The 19,032-nt window shown below is 35.7% G+C and overlaps 1 protein-coding gene across 4 annotated transcripts in view; it reads left to right on the top strand.

The window, feature by feature from the left end:
- ANTXR2 (ANTXR cell adhesion molecule 2) overlaps nt 1-19,032 on the top strand; it is a 212,511-nt gene that overhangs the window by 40,988 nt on the left and 152,491 nt on the right. For all 4 annotated transcript variants that reach the window (XR_003428808.1, XM_027087434.1, XM_027087435.1 and 1 more), the window contains exon 11: nt 15,416-15,494. Coding sequence is in view for 3 of the 4 variants with exons in the window: in XM_027087434.1 (XP_026943235.1) it covers nt 15,416-15,494 (79 nt within the window). In the remaining variant the exon portion in view is untranslated. The remainder of the gene's footprint in view (nt 1-15,415; nt 15,495-19,032) is intronic.

Here is a 19,032-nt window from a genome sequence, read left to right as displayed (position 1 = left end):
AGGTTGAAAAGGGTAAAGTCTGTTTTATTTTGTTTCTTAAATATTGATTAAAAGGCTCTATAAATATTTATCTGGATAGATTTGAGAAATATTGTTAGAGCCTTTAAATAATAAAGCCATAGCCATTATTTTGAACTTTAGAGTATTGAATTTACACACACACACACATACACATACACACAAGAGTTTCAAAGTGGGATTTTGACTAATGACTGTAGTGTTTAAATATTAAGATTGAAGAGCAAAAGGAACATGGCTCAATAAGGCACAACTTAGACTAGGAAATATTTGTGCATTAATTTGTGTCCCAGTCCTGTTAAGGAGTATATTTTCATGTTCTTTGGTGTGGCAATAAACCATGATAGCTGGATAAAATAAGGGATATTTAGTTTGGAAGAAGGGCTTTTATTTTAATCACCTATATACAGATAACTTCACCATCAACTTAATATTTCCATGTGTGATTTTTTCCCCCTGCCCTCTCTATTATGCAGGAAATGATTGCAAATAGTTCAACTGTTCTCTTGTCCAACAGTAGTAGATGCAATATGCTTAGGATAATGGATAGGATACAGTTTTCAAGAATCACTATATACTGATCTCAAACCTTCCTCTGGATCAGAGGAAACTAAAATACATAAGGCCCCAATCCAAAGTCTGGATAAGTGTTCAGAGAGTGAAGATTATATTTTCCTTTGTGGAACCTAAGAAAATCATTTTAGTAGTTTGAAGTTCACTTGAGCACTTAACTTTTGTGGATGCTTAAGTATTCAAGATATCTGTTGGACATCACTTCTGGTCATCCAAGTAAATTGGAGCAGTATCAGTTTTCTATTTGAAATTGATTGAAAAGAGCTGCATGATATAACTTATAAAAGCAAGACTATCAGAATCTATTTTCTTTCTATAAAAAAGTGTTCATTTTCTGAGTCATATAATAATCTGGTATTGGTAACATGCTTATGGCCAAATTAGACTGGCCTTGGAATTTAAGGCCCATCCATTTTGTGTGGAGCCATCTGTACCACAAGGGCACAGTGGGACTCAATGGCTTTCTGAGTAATAGTCTTGTATTAGCAAAGACAGATCTGTTGACTTAGAAGTTTGGTCTTATTTTATTGAATCTATAAGTCCATATTGATTCTCCTGATTGTTCTCCCCAGTCTGCTTTCAGAGCTCTCTCCTCTCTCTTAGTCACTGGCAGCTCCATCCTTTTTGTTGTTCAGGTAAAAAACCTTTGACTCATTATTGATCTCTTTTATGCAGCCCATAAGCAAATCTCAGCTCTGATTTCAAAACATGTTCAGAATCCAGTCCTTCCCCACCACCTCCACTGATACCACCCTAGACCAAGCTACTGTCATTTCTTGCTTAGGTTATTAGCCTCTCAACCCATCTTTCTTCTTCTGTTCTTGGCAAAAGTGATCCTGTTAAAACAGATCAGTTTATGTCAGCCCTCCACTTAAAATCCTTGATATGTGTTCCTCATTACATTCAGAGTGCAAGTCTAATCACTGCAATGTTCTATAAGGTTCTACAAGATCTGGCCCTCACTGCATCTCCAACTTCATCCTCTTTTTGCCCCTTCTGTTATGGTCACACTGGCCTCTTTGTTGTTCTTTAACCACCTGAGCTTATTCCAGTGGCTTGAAAGGCTCCTTCCTTCTTGTCTCACTCTCTCAACTTCAAGTTTTGTTCAATATATCACCTTCTCAGTAAGCCCTTGCCAGTCACCCTATTTAATCATACAATCTTCCCCCTCCCATGAGTTTAACAGTCTCTATTCTCTTTTCACGGTTCACTTTTTCTCCAAAGCATTTAGTTGTTTGTTATTGTGTCTCCCTCCTGCTGGGATGAATTTGGTTTATTTTGTTTCTTTCTATATCTCTAGCACTGACACAATGCCTGACAGATAGTAGATTCACTAAATGTTTGTTGCATGAAAGAATGAATACATTTTTCTCAAACGTTTTGATTTACTATTTATATAAAGAGCTAAAAGAGTGCATTTGATTACTGGGTATATCAGGTAGGAGAAAGATGATCAGAATTCTGTTTGGGGGATCATACCATTTAAGAGAGCAGGAAATTATCTTGACCTTTTCATAGTAATGACTAGTTAAGGAAGACAGCTTACTTTCTTCTCCAAAGTAGTTATAAAATGCAATATACCTGTTCTATCCAACACTGAATTTGTTTTCTCTAGAATTTGCCTTGGGGCACAGTCTCCTTTTTAAGAGACTGCCATAGATACTGCTGGTAATCTTTAGTGATTTGTAGATTGGCTAAATACTCAGAAGATGTGATTTCTAAAAATCGTATAAGACATAATAAATATCAAGCACGAGAAAAAATCATTTGTTTGCTTTTTGACATTAATATTTCACCTCCAAGCAAGCTGAGAATGTTTTGGAAAGCGATCTGTCTAAAATAATTACTTTTGTTTCTTTTTTGTCTATCAAGTACATGACACCACTGAGGCAAAATATGTGAAGATTTTATTTATTAATGTATCGGACATTTGGCGACATCATTATTTGTTCTACTAAGTATGTTGCAAGTAATTTGGACCTTTCCTTTGCCTTGAATTTCCTTCAGATACTTTTGTAGGCGATGAGCTCTCTTATGAGATTGGATTAAAATCAACACAACTGAAACAGTTTAGCCTTGTAAGGTGACTGTGCTTAATATGTTTGTCTAATTAGCTTTTGGCTAAGGATTCAAAACCATTAAGTAGCTAGTTAGCCTATGTTTCAAATAAACACATCTTGCCCAACAATGAATGAAAGTTTTTCCTGTGTGAGGGTGACAGATGTGGTGATGGTTCCCCCTGTCCTCTCACTTAAATAATTAACAGCATTCTGGTGAAGTAACCCTAGACAGACAGCCTCAAAGCCAGATGCACAGTCTCAGAGCTGGAGCCATGGACATGTGTCTCGTCTCATTAGTGTGCTCTATCAGTTCCTTTCTCATCTTTATGTTACTTCCTGAATTACATTTTCTTTGAGGATTATTCCTTTAAAAATCCAGGGCTCGTGAATTTTGGTTTGAAAGAGGCTTAACATGAAGATGTTTTACTTGGAGATGGGAACTAAGAATGTAGCAGAGTAGCTAGGACATAGGTTTGCATTTGGAAATTGATGTCGTGGAGTAAACAAAAGTTAAAGCTATCTGGGCAAATCTTATCCGGGTTTATCATTGCTTAGCATTGTTGGAATGGGTCTTTGGAGTCCTTTCTTTGAGAGACATCTCTATGTATTAAATTTCTTTATCTGGTATAGAATTTTAGACTAAAATGAACATATTTTTAGTTTTTAAACAGAAAGAATGTAAAGGTGAGATTGTTCTTTCTGAGATTGTTCTTTCCTATTTTTTTTCATTGGACACAATTTAATTTAAAAATGTCATATGGTTAAACAAATTGTCTTACCTAGAAAAATCTGTAGATTGTTTGGGAGTTAATTTCTGCCAGTGGTTCATTTGATCCAAAATGTCTTAAGTTTGAGTAGGAAGGACTCTGTGAAGCTCTGCAGATCCTACCCTTTTGAGGGCAGTGGCCTCCTTGTGTAATGTGCAGGTGTCACCCGTTCTTGCAAAATGGGCTTATTCTCTGACCCTTGTTTAGGAAGACATCAACAATAGCACAGCTGCTCTGCAATAGTTGAGATCTCAAACCTGTAATTTGGCAGGAAGAACAGAGCAAATTGGGTAAATATACATAAACACATTGTGAAGAAAGAAAAACAGAACAGAATGAACCAGAGCCTGATCCTACAGCTTGTTTGATAGATTTAAGGAGGCATATGGTATAGTTAAATGTGCTTTCAAAAACATTGGCCAGAATCTTCTGGCAAATATGAAACAAATATCTAAATCAGATGAAACTGATAGTATTAGTTCCCTTAAAAGGCAGTGTGGAAAGACAGTTGACAGAGGGTTTAAGTAAGAAGTGGTGGGACATCAGTGTATGTGGAAATTTTTAAGCATCTGATACTGAAGGATCACTGAGATGCATGTGTGGCAGACTTGGGGTTAGAGCCTGACTTGGTAATGGAATCTTATTTTCCTCAATGTTGTGATTTTTTAAAATATAATTCATCTTGCCTGGAATAAATTAATTCCATTTCCCTTTCTTGGTTTGACAAATTCTGCCTTTAGCACAGCTTCTCACATGAACAGTTAAAAGAAATATATATATACCTATATATGTATGGTTATGTGAATTTATTTTATCAATTTGTTTTTTTTGAGAAGGAGACATCACAAAATTTTTTTTATTAGAAAAATTCTTTAAAAAACCAAAACACTGAGGTGAGGAATTGGTCGTCAACAGATGACTTGGTGGATGAGGCTGCTTTGGCTGCACTGATCTCCCACTTCCTCCCTTGTTCAGGGTCCATGTCAAAGCAGCGCCATAGCTGCAGGGCCCCCATCTGGGCTCATGGTTGGACTGAGGACCTGAACTGTGTGACCTTTGAGCTCAGCCACCTTGGTTCGGTACTTACAAATAACGAGCTGGTTCTGGGCAAAGCCATGGCCTGAGATGAGCTTCTTGTAGTGAGGGGACCAGAGGATGGAGCACACTTGGAAGCATCCACAGCACTCAGGTCCCATAGTAGACATTCTAGATGTGAATGTGTCAATCACTGGGTCTCCTTCTAGTTGCCAGGACCTTGGTCTGTCAGGGACACCAAGCTACAGCCTTGATAGCCCCTTGACACTGGGTGAATGTCTTCAGGGGAACCCAGCCACCCATTCCAGGAGCACTAGGCCACATGATGACCAAATATTGTCTATCTGTACACCTACACAATCCCCAATTCCATTATCTTAGTAGCAGGTAATGCAGCCATAACTTTATTCTTTCTTCTCTTCCTTATGAGGAATGAGACTGGATTTATTTATTTTTTAAATCATGGATACCAGGACGTTTGTTATATCTTTATTTTGAATATAAACATTAGAATCTTGGTGAGATTGGTTAAGGCTGAGGAGCCTCTCAGTTTTTATATTTCTCTGTACCCCTCCCCCCATGGTGGAACATTTATGTATTCATTCACACAGTGTATTGCTTTCTGATTATACCTATAAATGTGATAAGTTCACCTAATCTGCATTGCATCGCCATCCTAAATATTATATTCAGTTCTAGAAATTGTCTCTTAAGAGGAACAATAGTTAATTCGAGTACGTCTAGGGTGGCCAACAAAATCTTGCCAAGTGTGAAAATACTGAATTAAAATACTGAAAAAGACACGATTCAGGTGTGACACATCGGCTCTCCAAATGTCAGGTCTGTCATGTGAAAAGATAGATTTGACTTATTCTTTATTGCTCCAAGAACAAGAGAAAGAAGGAGTGGAAGGTAAAAGGAGGCACATTTCAGCTCAATATAAGAAAGATTTTTGTAAAAATTGGAATCATTTAGTGAGTGTTTTGGTAACTAAAGGTGTTCAAAGAGGGACAGCTATGTGATGATATGGAAGATATTCCTTAAATATGTATTTAAATCCTATTATATATCTGCTTTTAAATTTTATATTATTAAAGTTTTTACTATTACTAAAATATTTGACTTTTTTGGATGAAAGGCACTAAAAATTGAGTGATCATTTTGAGGCATCTTTTTAGTATTTAAAAAGATACACAATGCAGTTAAAATGGGGTTATTTTCAGTATAATACTGAAAATATTTACAATAAAAGTGTAGGTGTGATGTCCAGTACAATTCTGATATAGCTTTTTTTTCTTCTGAAATCTAGCAATCTTCCTGACTGCAGTGCTTGTTTTAGTTACATACATACATTGAGTATCTCAAAAAGAAATTATTTTATTCAATTATTTTATCCTTTTACCCCTTTGAAGAAAATATCCTTAAACAAAACATTAATTTATATATATATATATATATATTCATAACTAGAAGTAGAGTCTTTATTCACAAATATGAAACCTTATTTTCACCTCATAATTTATTATGCATAAAGCTAACTTTTAAAAAGCTCTGCAGAGTATTAAATAGTAGCACTTGATTTCAAAATATCTTAAGTCACCATAATTTTAATAGCTTTTTGAGTAGTTGCCAGTTTAATTTTCAGTATGTGCAAATTGGAGGTAAATTATTTATTACTTCCAGCAAATGTCTTTCACAATTTTATTTAATTTTTTCATCTTTTTAAATGGATCATAAAATGGCAGTCTTTTATTGGACATCCATAAAGTCAGCAGCAAATAAATACTTTGCAAATAGGTTGCTATGATTGAAATGTCAACCATATTTTATGCAATATGAAATTTCCTCAGATCAGAGTAGCCCTAACATATGGCAATGAGCTGTTCTCCTGTTCTGGAATTGTCTTACATCTTTAAACATTAAATTAAAGCACTGTGACCGTTAGGACTTTGAATTTTATTTACTTATATATCAGAATACTATTTAATAATTTCTCATGTGGAATGAATTTAGTACCCTTGAATTTAGTTTTATCACTATTTTTTTTTTTTTTTTTTTTTTTGCCGTACGCGGGCCTCTCACTGTTGTGGCCTCTCCCGTTGCGGAGCAACAGGCTCTGGACGCGCAGGCTCAGCGGCCATGGCTTACGGGCCCAGCCACTCCGCGGCATGTGGGATCTTCCCGGACCGGGGCATGAACCCGTGTCCCCTGCATCGACAGGTGGACTCTCAACCACTGCGCCACCAGGGAAGCCCTAGTTTTATCACTATTAATTGAAGACCAATTGACATTAAAATGCACTTCAAGCAGTCTTTTTGTTAAGTTGTTCAGGTTTCTTCTATCCTTCTACTTAAATGGTCTGAGGATGGAGCAAAGAGCCGTTGAACATATTTGTAAGCAATTCTAAACAATGTAGAACCAACTTATAGAAAAGGAAGTTGAAGGAGTCCTCAGTTCTGAGCCTCGCCTTCCCTGACCACCCAGAATTATCTGTACTGTGGGCCAGTCTTGTCTCAGAAGAAGGTCTTTCCTTGTCTTTCACGACTTCATAGTCTCACCTCCGGGACTGTTTCTTCTCCAGTGTTACCTCCGGCTCCTCTTCTTACAGTTCCTAGTCAGTTTTCACCATGGCTGGATTCCTGACCCATAAACTCACCTTCTCTAAGTCTTCCTTTTCTTGCTATGAGTTCCAAATCTCCAGACAAGATCTTTCCCTTAGCTTGAAACCAACCAACTGTCCACTATCCAAATGTCAGCTCATTAACTTGGATTTCCCTTAGGCAAATTAAACCTGAAGTTCCCAAATTAAACTCATGTACTTCTGTTCAAACCTGTTCCTTTCATGTTTCCTGTGCAAGATTACCCACCTTCCTGTGCAAAACACAAACTTTGAAGCCATCTTTAACTACTCTTTCTTCCTCACCTCCTACATCCTATAAATGTCCAAGTCCTTTTTAATCTAACTGCTTAATACCTCTCAATTTTCATTTCAGATTACCCTCATTGACACTATTTGGTTCAGTTCTACTTTGGTCCTTATTTGAAATTCACTGAGAAATTCTTTAAAAAAATTTTTTTTAATTGAGGTAACATTGGTTTATAACATTATATAAGTTTCATGTATACAAATATTAAGTTTTGACTTCTGTATACACTACAGTATGCTCACCACCAAAAGTCTAGTTTCCATCTGTCAGCATACAGTTAACCCCCTTTACCCATTTTGCCCTCCGGCTCTTCCCCTCTGGTAGCCATCAATTTGTTCTCTGTATCTAGGCGCTTGTTTTGTTTTGCTTCTTTGTTTTTATATTCCACATATGAATGAAATCGTACATATTTGTCTTTCTCCATCTGACTTATTTCACTTAGTACCCTCAAGGTCCATCCATGTTGTCACAAATGTCAAGATTCCATTTTTTTATGGTTGAGTAGTATTCCATTGTACATAGATACTACGTCTTCTTTAGCCGTTCATCCATCAGTGGGCACTTACGTTGCTGCTTCTATATCTTGGCAATTGTAAATAATGCTGCAGTGAACATCAGGGTGCATATATCTTTTTGAATTGGTGTTTTTGTATTCTTCAGATAACTACCCAGAAGTGGAATAACTGGATCATATGGTAGTTCCATTCTTAATTTTTGGGGGAACCTCCATCCTGTTTTTCATAGTAGGTGCACCAATTTCCATTCCTACCAACAGTGAAATACACTATGACATTGTTAACTGGTCCTCTACTGTAGAAATTTACTCTTCCAATCCATGCTCTACGATGCAACAAGTGATATTTGTAAAACACAATTCTGACCATATTTCTGCCTGGCTTAAAAACTCATAAGACTAATTCTAAATATCTAAATATGGCATCCTGGGTTCTTCATTATCCTTCTCCTACTCTCCTTTTCAGCCTCAAGCCATATATTCTCACTCTCACATTCTGTGTTGATGCTATATTGAATGGCTTTTATTCCTTGACTGTTCTGTGCCTTTCTTATCTTCCAGCTTGTCAAATAGTGCTCCATCTTCTTGGGTCCCTTTTTAATCTCTTTTCCTAACTAATTCTTGATCATCCTTTAGGATTCATCATAGAGGTGACTTCCTGCAGGAAATCTTTGTTGATGCCCCCGTGCAAGGCTCAGTCGGTTGTAACTCCCACATGATCCTCTAGTACCTTTGTGCTTATACCTATTTTAGTTAATATCACATTTTATTGTAATTGTTCATGTGGCTTCCTTTCAATTACATTGTAATGCTGTGTTTCATTTGTTATTGCAGCCCTATTACCAAGCACAGCCTAGGTTGGCCTATTGTAGGCAATTTATAAATATTGGAGTAATAGACTGAGTGATTGATTGAACTTACTGGCCAACATTCAGAAACCAATTTGGAGCACAGTTTTAAGTGTTAGGTTCAAGCACACAGCTCAACATAGTTGCAGTGCTGGGTTTTATCAAGATAACATTTTGTAACAGGAAGGAAATAGCTTTGAGAATTTTCTTTACATGAACTTGCATGCCATTATATGTTATACTAGGCATTTTTGGAACAATTTAGCTCTCTCTATTTTTATATGGAAGTAAGTAGAAGAGAAATTCTTCAAAGTAAACAAAAAAGTATTAGGCAATTATTTCTTTGCTGCAATACATTCTTCTATATTATCTGTGCTGTTTTTTAACTTGGATCTAAAATGTTTATATAAAAGTACCTTGATAACTGAATAATTTTTTAGACAAATAGTCAGATGTTACAGTAATTTATAGAGTACCCACTGTGTTCCAGGCACTGTGTTGGACATTTTATGTACATTATTTTATCGAGCTCTCCTCCCCAAAGCAACTCTGAAATAGGTACAGTTATCCCCCTTTTACACATTGAAGAATGCAAGATTGAGAGGGTAGTGACTAGGGTTCAAACCTATAACTCCTGATTCCCCAACATGTGGGCTGAATCTATAATCCCCTTTTTCAATTTTATTTTATTCTTGGGACAGATAAAGATAAACTCTTTACTCACCTCTCCTTTATGGAATTATGTGAAAACAATATGGCTTTAATACATTTTTGCCCATAATAAAGTTTCTGTAACTGAGAGTATGAGTTCTACTGTCCTAAATATACTAACCAGCAATAAAAGTTATATAGCAATCAGAATGAGAAATCCATAGATACTAGCACAAGTTACATAAAATATGACAAAACATGATATACGTATATTGGAGTCTTGGGGCAAAGAAAGGTCAAGGTATTGAGTCTGGGTTAGAGGGTGAGATGGGTTTTATCAATCTGTTTGCCAGCAATGGAGTAGCAGAGCTTTGGACAAAAGTATCAGCTCATAGCAGTGCCAGTATCATACCAATAATTTCAAAATTTTTTCTAAAGAAACAACAAAATTTAAAAGCAGAAATAACTTTTAGAGTGTGTTTTCATGTTTGCAACACTTCTGAAAAAATTTCCCAGCAAATATATATACATATAAAAATATACACATATGTTCACAAATAAATATCATATAGTAAATGCCATTATAACTATGAGAAATATGTGAATATAGTAAGAAATTGGAAGAGTGACACTGGAGAAGTGAGATAAAGCTCTCGCCAGTGAGTGAAATTTAGGTGTAAGACCCTAAAGCACTTATTGACAATTAAGGTGGTATGCAGTAGAAGTGAAAGCACTTTGACTACAGAGCCAGAGAAGTCCAATATTTGGGTAAGTTACCTTTTTAAGCTTCAGGTCCTTTATTTGGAAAATGGAGATAATGCTATAGCCTCCCTCAGTGGGTTGTTGTGAGAATTAAGTGAGAAGATGTGTTAATGTGTTTAGCTCATAGTAAGGAATCGGGGCTTCCCTGGTGGCACAGTGGTTGGGAATCCGCCTGCCGATGCAAGGAACACGGGTTCGTGCCCCGGTCCGGGAGGATCCCACATGCCGCGGAGCGGCTGGGCCTGTGAGCCATGGCCGCTGGGCCTGCGCGTCCGGAGCCTGTAACTCCGCTGTGGGAGAGGCCACAGCAGGGAGAGGCCCGCGTACCGCAAAAAAAAACAGAAACAAAACATAGTAAGGAATCGATAAACACTGTTATTATGAGTACTGTTGTTTCTGGTAGTGGTTTGATCGTGCTGCTACTGCTCTTAGGAAGGTGAATATTATATTGTTTCAGCTGAATCCATGTGTCAAAAGAATCATCCGGTGGCTTTCCATGTCTATGGAGACTAATTCAGTTTGATCAGACACCAGCTACATTATACTAGACTGAGATTTTAAGAATAATGTGCAAATTGGTTTGGTTGCCTACAAGACCTCATCAGCATGCTATGGGAAACTATAGAAAAGAGTGAATTTTGTTATAAAATACATCTTCTGTTCTTATTCCATTTGGATAAGCATTAAATGTTTCCTTCATTAATTAGAGAACTGGTTCATTTCTGGTGAGTTCTACGTGCCAGATTATAAACAACTTTGGTCAATGTCTACTGATCCCTTTAAAGTTGAATCAATAAGATTACCTGCAACAATCATACATTATTATGAATCCAGTAAACTTCCCCCACAAACCAAAACCATGCTTTCTGTGTCATATGCTTTCTGGTACATGCTTTAAAGTGGAGGAATTAGGATCTAGGAAACATTATTTTTGGATTGAACTATGCTTAATCTTCCAAAAAAACAAAGCAAAACAAGGCACTGAGTTCTGCAGAAAAAGCAAGTAGGTTTAAGTTTTCTTTCTTAAATAAGCCATTCTGTGTTGGAATTCTGTGTTGGAATAGTTCAGAAGTTTAGTTAATTTGATATAAGTACCCCAAGTTCTTGTTCTTTTCTGGATTTAGCTAAACTTTTTTTTTTTTTAACAAAATGTTTTAAAGGGAATATTTTACAAGGAATATTTTTAATAGGAGTAATCCTGAATTTTGAAGAAGAGTTCAGCTAGAAGTTTGCTAGTCCTGTCTTTCCTGGGGGTTCTAGCCCTGTAAGAATCCAAACTAAATATCACACTGAGGGAAAAATACACATTAAGAACTTTCATTTCTTCAAGCCTGTGTGGTATGATGGAAAGAATTCAGAATTTGTGAGAATCCTAGCTTTATCACTTTGGGCAAGGTAATTAACATTTTGGGGCCTATGTACCCCAGCTGTAAAACGGTGAAACTACTTACTTTAAGAGTTCTTTTAAGAATTAGATGAGATAATATCCATAAAGTGTCCAGGATAGCATCTGGCCCATGGTAGGGACTGAATAATATTTCTCATCTCCTCTCCCTAGCATCATTACTGAAAATCTTAACCAGTGGCTTGAGATTGCTTCCGTTTTATCCTAACTCTCAATAGCTAATAGTATTTGGCACACAACTCAAGGCATAGAGAAGAAATCGTCTAAATTTAGAGTAATTAAGGCAAAGTTTCTGGCTTTTAATTCTTGGAATTTAGAATATTTTGTGAGCATTGGAGCATGGTGTTCTATAGAAGCTAGATTAACAAAATGCTGCCTACTGCTTCCACATTAATAAATGGATAGCTTTGTTTTGTTGGTATACTGATTATTCTGTGGTAATATACTTCATAAACTCTTTTGGAAAACAGCTATTTCCTCAATACTTTAAAAACTCCTTGTCATCTTTTTCTCTTTGATATCTTCTTAGAGCTATGAAAAAAAAATTACCTACTGATCCCAAATGATAAATTATTAGAATCTGAATCAATGAAATTGTAATTATTTTTAATTGTATTATTAGTTGAAATCATATTTTCAGAATGAGAGCTATATTTCTTAGCAATGGACAAAAATTATTCTCCTTTTGTTCTACCTTTGTCAGGATATTTTAAAATCCTGAACATTTACAACAAATGCCTACAAATATGTAAATTGCGTTCCTTTTTTTTTTTCGTTTAGTTTACTCTGTCTTTCATGATCACTTTCTCTATATTTTATCTTTCAATGGTTTGTTATTTCCATTTTTTAAAAAATTTTATTTTATTGAAGTATAGTTGATTTACAATATTGTATTAGTTTCTGATGTATAGAAAAGTGATTCAGTTATACATATATACATTATTTTCCATATTCTTTTCCATTATGGTTTATCACAGGATATTGAATATAGTTCCCTGTGCTATACATTAAGACCTTATTGTTTATCCATTTTATATATAATAGTTTGCATCCTGTAATAACTATTTTTTTAATATCTTTATTGGAGTATAATTGCTTTACAATATTGTGTTAGTTTCTGCTGTACAACAGAGTGAATCAGCTATATGTATACACATATCCCCATACCCCCTCCCTCTTGAGCCTCCCTCCCACCCTCCCTATCCCACCCCTTTAGGTCATCACAAAGCATTGAGATGATCTCCCTGTGCTGTGTAGCAGCTTCCCACTAACCATGCATTTTACATTTGGTAGTGTATATATGTCAATGCTACTCTCTCGCTTTGTCCCAGCTTCCCCTTCCCCTCTCTGTGTCCTGAACTCCATTCTCTACATCTGTGTTTTTATTCCTGCCCTGCCACCAGGTTCATCAGTACCGTTTTTTTTAGATTCCATATATATGTGTTAGCATACAGTATTTGTTTTTCTCTTTCTGACTTACTTCACTCTGTATGACCGACTCTAGGTCCATCCACCTCACTACAAATAACTCAATTTTGTTTCTTTTTATGGCTGAGTAATATTCCATTGTACATATGTGCCACATCTTCTTTCTCCATTCATCTGTTAATGGACACTTAGGTTGCTTCCATGTCCTGGCTATTGTAAATAGACTGCAATGAACATTGTGGTACCTGACTCTTTTTGAGTTATGGTTTTCTCAGGGTATATGCCTAGTAGTGGGATGCTGGCTCGTATGGTAGTTCTATTTTTAGTTTTTTAAGGAACCTCCATACTGTTCTCCATAGTGGCTGTATCAATTTACATTCCCACCAACAGTGCAAGAGCTTCCCTTTTCTCCACGCCCTCTCCAGCATTTATTGTTTGTAGATTTTTTGATGATGGCCATTCTGACTGGTGTGAGGTGATACCTCATTATGGTTTTGATTTTCATTTCTCTAATGATTAGTGATGTTGAGCATCCTTTCATATGTTTGTGGGCAATCTATATCTTCTTTGGAGAAATCTCTGTTTAGGTCTTCTGCCCATTTTTGGATTGGGTTGTTTGTTTTTTTGGTATTGATCTGCATGAGCTGCTTGTATATTTTGGAGATTAATTCTTTGTCAGTTGCTTCATTTGCAAATATTTTCCCCCATTCTGAAGGTTGTCCTTTCATCTTGTTTATGGTTTCCTTTGCTATGCTAAAGATTTTAAGTTTCATTAGTTCCCATTTGTTTATTTTTGATTTTATTTCCATTTCTCTAGGAGGTGGATCAAAAAGGATCCTGCTTTGATTTGTCTCATAGAGTGTTCTGCCTATGTTTTCCTCTAAGAGTTTTATAGTTTCTGGCCTTATATTTAGGTCTTTAATTCCATTTTGAGCTTATTTTTGTGTATGGTGTTAGGGAGTGTTCTAATTTCATTCTTTTATATGTAGCTGTCCAGTTTTCCCAGCACCACTTATTGAAGAGGCTGTCTTTTCTCCAATGTATATTCTTGCCTCCTTTGTCAAAGATAAGGTGACCATATGTGCATGGGTTTATCTCTGGGTTTTCTATCCTGTTCCATTGATCTGTATTTCTCTTTTTGTGCCAGTACCATACTGTCTTGATTACCGTAGCTTTGTAGTATAGTCTGAAGTCTGGAGCTTTGTAGTATAGTCTGAAGTCTGGGAAACTGATTCCTCCAGCTCCGTTTTTCTTTCTCAAGGTTGCTTTGGCTATTCAGGGTATCTTGTGTTTCCATACACATTGGAAATTTTTTTGCTCTAGTTCTGTGAAAAATGCCATTGGTAATTTGATAGGAATTGCACTGAATCTGTAGATTGCTTTGGGTAGTATAGTCATTTTCACAATGTTGATTCTTCTCATCCAAGAACATGGTATATCTGTCCATCTGTTTGTATCATCTTTGATTTCTTTCATCAGTGTCTTATAATTTTCTGTATACAGGTCTTTTGCCTTCTTAGGTAGATTTACTCCTAGGTATTTTATCCTTTTTGTTGCAGTGGCAAATCTGTTCCCTTAATTTGTCTTTCTGATTTTTCATCATTAGTGTATAGGAATCCAAGAGATTTCTGTGCATTAACTTTGTATTCTCCTACTTTACCAAATTCATTTATTAGTTATAGTAGCTTTCTGGTGGCCTCTTTAGGATTCTCTATGTATAGTATCATGTCATCTGCAAACAGTGACTGTTTTAATTCTTTTCCAATTTGTATTCCTTTTATTTCTTTTTCTTCTCTGATTGCCATGGCTAAAACTTCCAAAACTATGTTGAATAATTCTGGTAAGAGTGGGCACCCTTGTCTTTTTCCTGATCTTAGAGGAAATGCTTTCAGTTTTTCACCATTGAGAATGATGTTGGCTGTGGGTTTGTCATATATGCCTTTTATTATGTTGAGGTAACTTCCCTCTATGCCCAGTTTCTATTTCCATTTTTATGTTCTTAAACAATGATCTTGTGATAATGGTAATATCTAGAGACAGGGAAAAGCTGAGTCGGATGGAAGTATTTCCCCCATTTTAGGTTTTTGTGAACCTGAAACAATCTCAGCATTTTTCTGGATTAAGGAATTTTTTAATTTAATTCTTTTCCTAAAAATGTATTACTTTAAACTAGAACAATGACAACAACAGGAATTTCTTCATGTTTCTATTGACAATAATGCTTCTTTTAGGAACAATTAGATCACTTAAGGAATTTGCCTCTGGCTACTAGAACTAAGAAAGAAAAACGCTAAGATAACCGATCAAATGCTTTGACTTTTAAAGTAGACTCTCTGGCTAATTCTGAGTAATTTAAGGAAAGAAAAATTTTCCACAAAACTCCAGTTTTTAATTACTCTTAATTATTGTTTCTGCATTTTCTTTCAGAACTCTTGATGTTTCAGTGAGCCTTAATGGAGGAAATTCTGTCATCTCAGGCTCACTAATAGTCACAGCCACAGAATGTGTAAGTCACTGTTCACATAAAGTTACTTTTTAAAAAATAACTCTCTCCAGAAATAATTTATGGACCTTCAATATTGTTGCATCCTACAGTAAAGAAAGTACAAATAGTAACACTGGAGACCATTACAAGAAAATGTTTGTATAGAAGTTATTGTAGGTTGTTTTGTTTTTTCCTTTAGTCTCCTTTAAAGGGATTTTAAAGAGTATACATTATATTTTTATATTTATAAAATTGAAGTCATATTTAAATATTAGAATAAGGTAGGAAAATGATTTCCAAATGAAACATTTTTTTCTTAAAACATTAACTATGTAAAGGAAATAATGTCTTTCTGTTAATAAAGGTTGCATTATAGTATCTAAGACATTTATCATGTTTTTTAAATTATTAGTGCATCTTAATGAGTGAGCTTATTATTTTGTCCCTTTTAATGTTGGTGCTTTCTCAAGAGTAAGGAACTTGATTCTGAGAACTTTATAATATCTTGGTTTGAAACTACACTGAAACTATAATTTAGTTAAGATGGTTGATTTGCATTACCTAAGATGCAATATTTGGATATATAAATTCCATTGATAAGAGAGTGTTTTCCTTATAGTTAATTTTTTTGGTTTATCTTGACATTAGATTGTTGAACATGAAAACACAAAGCACTAAAAGGAACTGATCACATGGCTGATATTCTTATGAGTGCATTTTCTTTGTTAAAAATATATAAATCAATGCAAAAAAAAAAAATCCTCCCCTTCAAAAGACCAAAATCCCAAACCTAAACATTTTCTCACATCTCATGATTTTTTTTTTAACATCTTTATTGGAGTATAAAGGCTTTACAATGGTATGTTAGTTTCTGCTATATAACAAAGTGAACCAGCTATACATATACATACATCCCCATATCTCCTCCCTCTTGCATCTCCCTCCCACCCTCCCTATCCCACCTCTCTAGGTGGACACAAAGTACAGAGCTGATCTCCCTGTGCTATGCAGCTGCTACCCTCTAGCTATCTATTTTACATTTGGTAGTGTATATATGACCATGCCACTCTCTCACTTCATCCCAGCTTACCCTTTCCCACCCCGTGTCCTCAAGTTCATTCTCTACCTCTGAGTCTTTATTCCTGTCCTGCCCCTAGGTTTGTCAGAACCATTTTTTTTTTTTTAGATCCCATATATATGTGTTAGCATATGGTACTTATTTTTCTCTTTCTGACTTACTTCACTCTGTATGACAGTCTCTAAATCCATCCACCTCACTACAAATAACTCAAGTTCGTTTCTTTTTATGGATGAGTAACATTCCATTGTATATATGTGCCATATCTTCTTCATCCATTCATCTGTCAATGGACACTTAGGTTGCTTCCATGTCCTGGCTATTGTAAATAGTGCTGCAATGAACATTCTGGTACATGACTCTTTTTGAATTATGGTTTCCTCAGGGTATATGCCCAGTAGTGGGATTGCTGGATCATATGATAGTTCTATTTTTAGTTTTTTAAGGAACCTCCATATTGTTCTCCATAATGACTGTATCAATTTACATTCCCACCAACAATGCAAGCGGGTTCCCATTTCTCCACACCCTCTCCAGCATTTATTGTTTGTATAGTTTTTGATGTTGGCCATTCTGACCAGTGTGAGGTAATACATCATTGTAAATTTGATTTTCATTTCTCTAATGATTAGTGATGTTGAGCATCATTTCATGGGTTTGTTGGCAATCTTTGGAGAAATGTCGATTTGGATCTTCCACCCATTGTTGGATTGGGTTGTTTGCTTTTTTTGATATTGAGCTGCATGAGCTGCTTGTATATTTTGGAGATTAATGCTTTGTCAGTTGCTTCATTTGCAAATATTTTCTCCCATTCTGAAGCTTGTCTTTTCGTCTTGTTTATGGTTTCCTTTGCTGTGCAAAAGATTTTAAGTTGCATTAGTTCCCATTTGTTTATTTTTGTTTTTATTTCCATTTCTCTAGGAGGTGGGTCATAAAGGACCTTGCTGTGATTTATCTCATAGAATGTTCTGCCTAGGTTTCCCTCTAAGAGTTTTATAGTGCCTGGCCTTACATTTCGGTCTTTAATCCATTTGGAGTTTATTTTTGTGTATGGTGTTAGAGAGTGTTCTAATTTCATTCTTTTACATGTAGCTGTCCAGTTTTCCCAGCACCACTTATTGAAGAGGCTGTCTTTTCTCCACTGTATATTCTTGCCTCCTTTGTCAAAGATAAGGTGACCATATGTGCATGGGTTTATCTCTGGGCTTTCTATCCTGTTCCATTGATCTATATTTTTGTTTTTGTGCCAGTACTGTACTGTCTTGATGATTGTAGCTTTATAGTATAGTCTGAAGTCAGGGAGCCTGAATCCTCCAGTTCCATTTTTCGTTCTCAAGACTGCTTTGGCTATTTGGGGTCTTTTATGTTTCCACACAAATTGTGAAAATTTTTGTTGTAGTCCTATGAAAAACGCCAGTGGTAGTTTGACAGGGATTGCATTGAATCTGTAGATTGCTTTGGGTAGTAGAGTCATTTTCACAATGTTGATTCTTCCAATCCAAGGACATGGTATATCACTCCATCTGTTTGTATCATCTTTAATTTCTTTCATCAGTGTCTTATAGTTTTCTGCATACAGGTCGTTTGTCTTCTTAGGTAGATTTATTCCTAGGTATTTTATTCTTTTTGTTGCAATGGTAAATGGGAGTGTTTTCTTGATTTCACTTTAAGATTTTTCATCATTAGTGTATAGGAATGCAGGAGATTTCTGTGCATCAATTTTGTATCCTGCTCCTTTACCAAATTCATTGATTAGCTCTAGTAGTTTTCTGGTAGCATCTTTAGGATTCTCTCTATATAGTGTCATGTCATCTGCAAACAATGACAGTTTTACTTCTTCTTTTATGATTTGGATTCCTTTTATTTCTTTTCTTCTCTGATTGCTGTGGCTAAAGCTTCCAAAACTATGTTGAATAATAGTTGTGAGAGTGGGCAACCTTCTCTACTTCCTGGTCTTAGTGGAAAAGGTTTCAGTTTTTAACCATTGAGAATGATGTTGTCTGTGGGCTTGTCATATATGACCTTTATTATGTTGAGGTAAGTTCCCTCTATGTCTACTTTCTGGAGGGTTTTAAATCATAAATGGATGTTGAATTTTGTTGAAAGCTTTTTGTGAATCTCTTGAGATGATCATATGGTTTTTATCCTTCAATTTGTTAATATGGTGTATCACATTGATTGATTTGCATATATTGAAGAATCCTTGCATTCCTGGGATAAACCCCACTTGATCATGGTGTATGATTCTTTTAATGTGCTGTTGGATTCTGTTTGCTAGTATTTTGTTGAGGAGTTTTGCATCTGTGTTCATCAGTGATATTGGTCTGTAGTTTTCTTTCTTTGTGTTATCTTTGGTTTTGGTATCAGGGTGATGGTGGCCTCATAGAATGAGTTTGGGAGTGTTCTGCTGTCTGCTATATTTTGGAAGAGTTTGAGAAGGATGGGTATTATCTCTTCTCTAAATGTTTGATAGAATTCACC

The sequence above is a fragment of the Aethalodelphis obliquidens genome, unplaced genomic scaffold (genome assembly GCF_003676395.1).
Source record: "Aethalodelphis obliquidens isolate GAN/ISIS:26980383/991018 unplaced genomic scaffold, ASM367639v1 scaffold59, whole genome shotgun sequence".
Classification (NCBI taxonomy): domain Eukaryota; kingdom Metazoa; phylum Chordata; class Mammalia; order Artiodactyla; family Delphinidae; genus Aethalodelphis; species Aethalodelphis obliquidens.
Note: the sequence above shows the minus strand (reverse complement) of the source record. Positions and strands in the feature narration are given on the sequence as shown.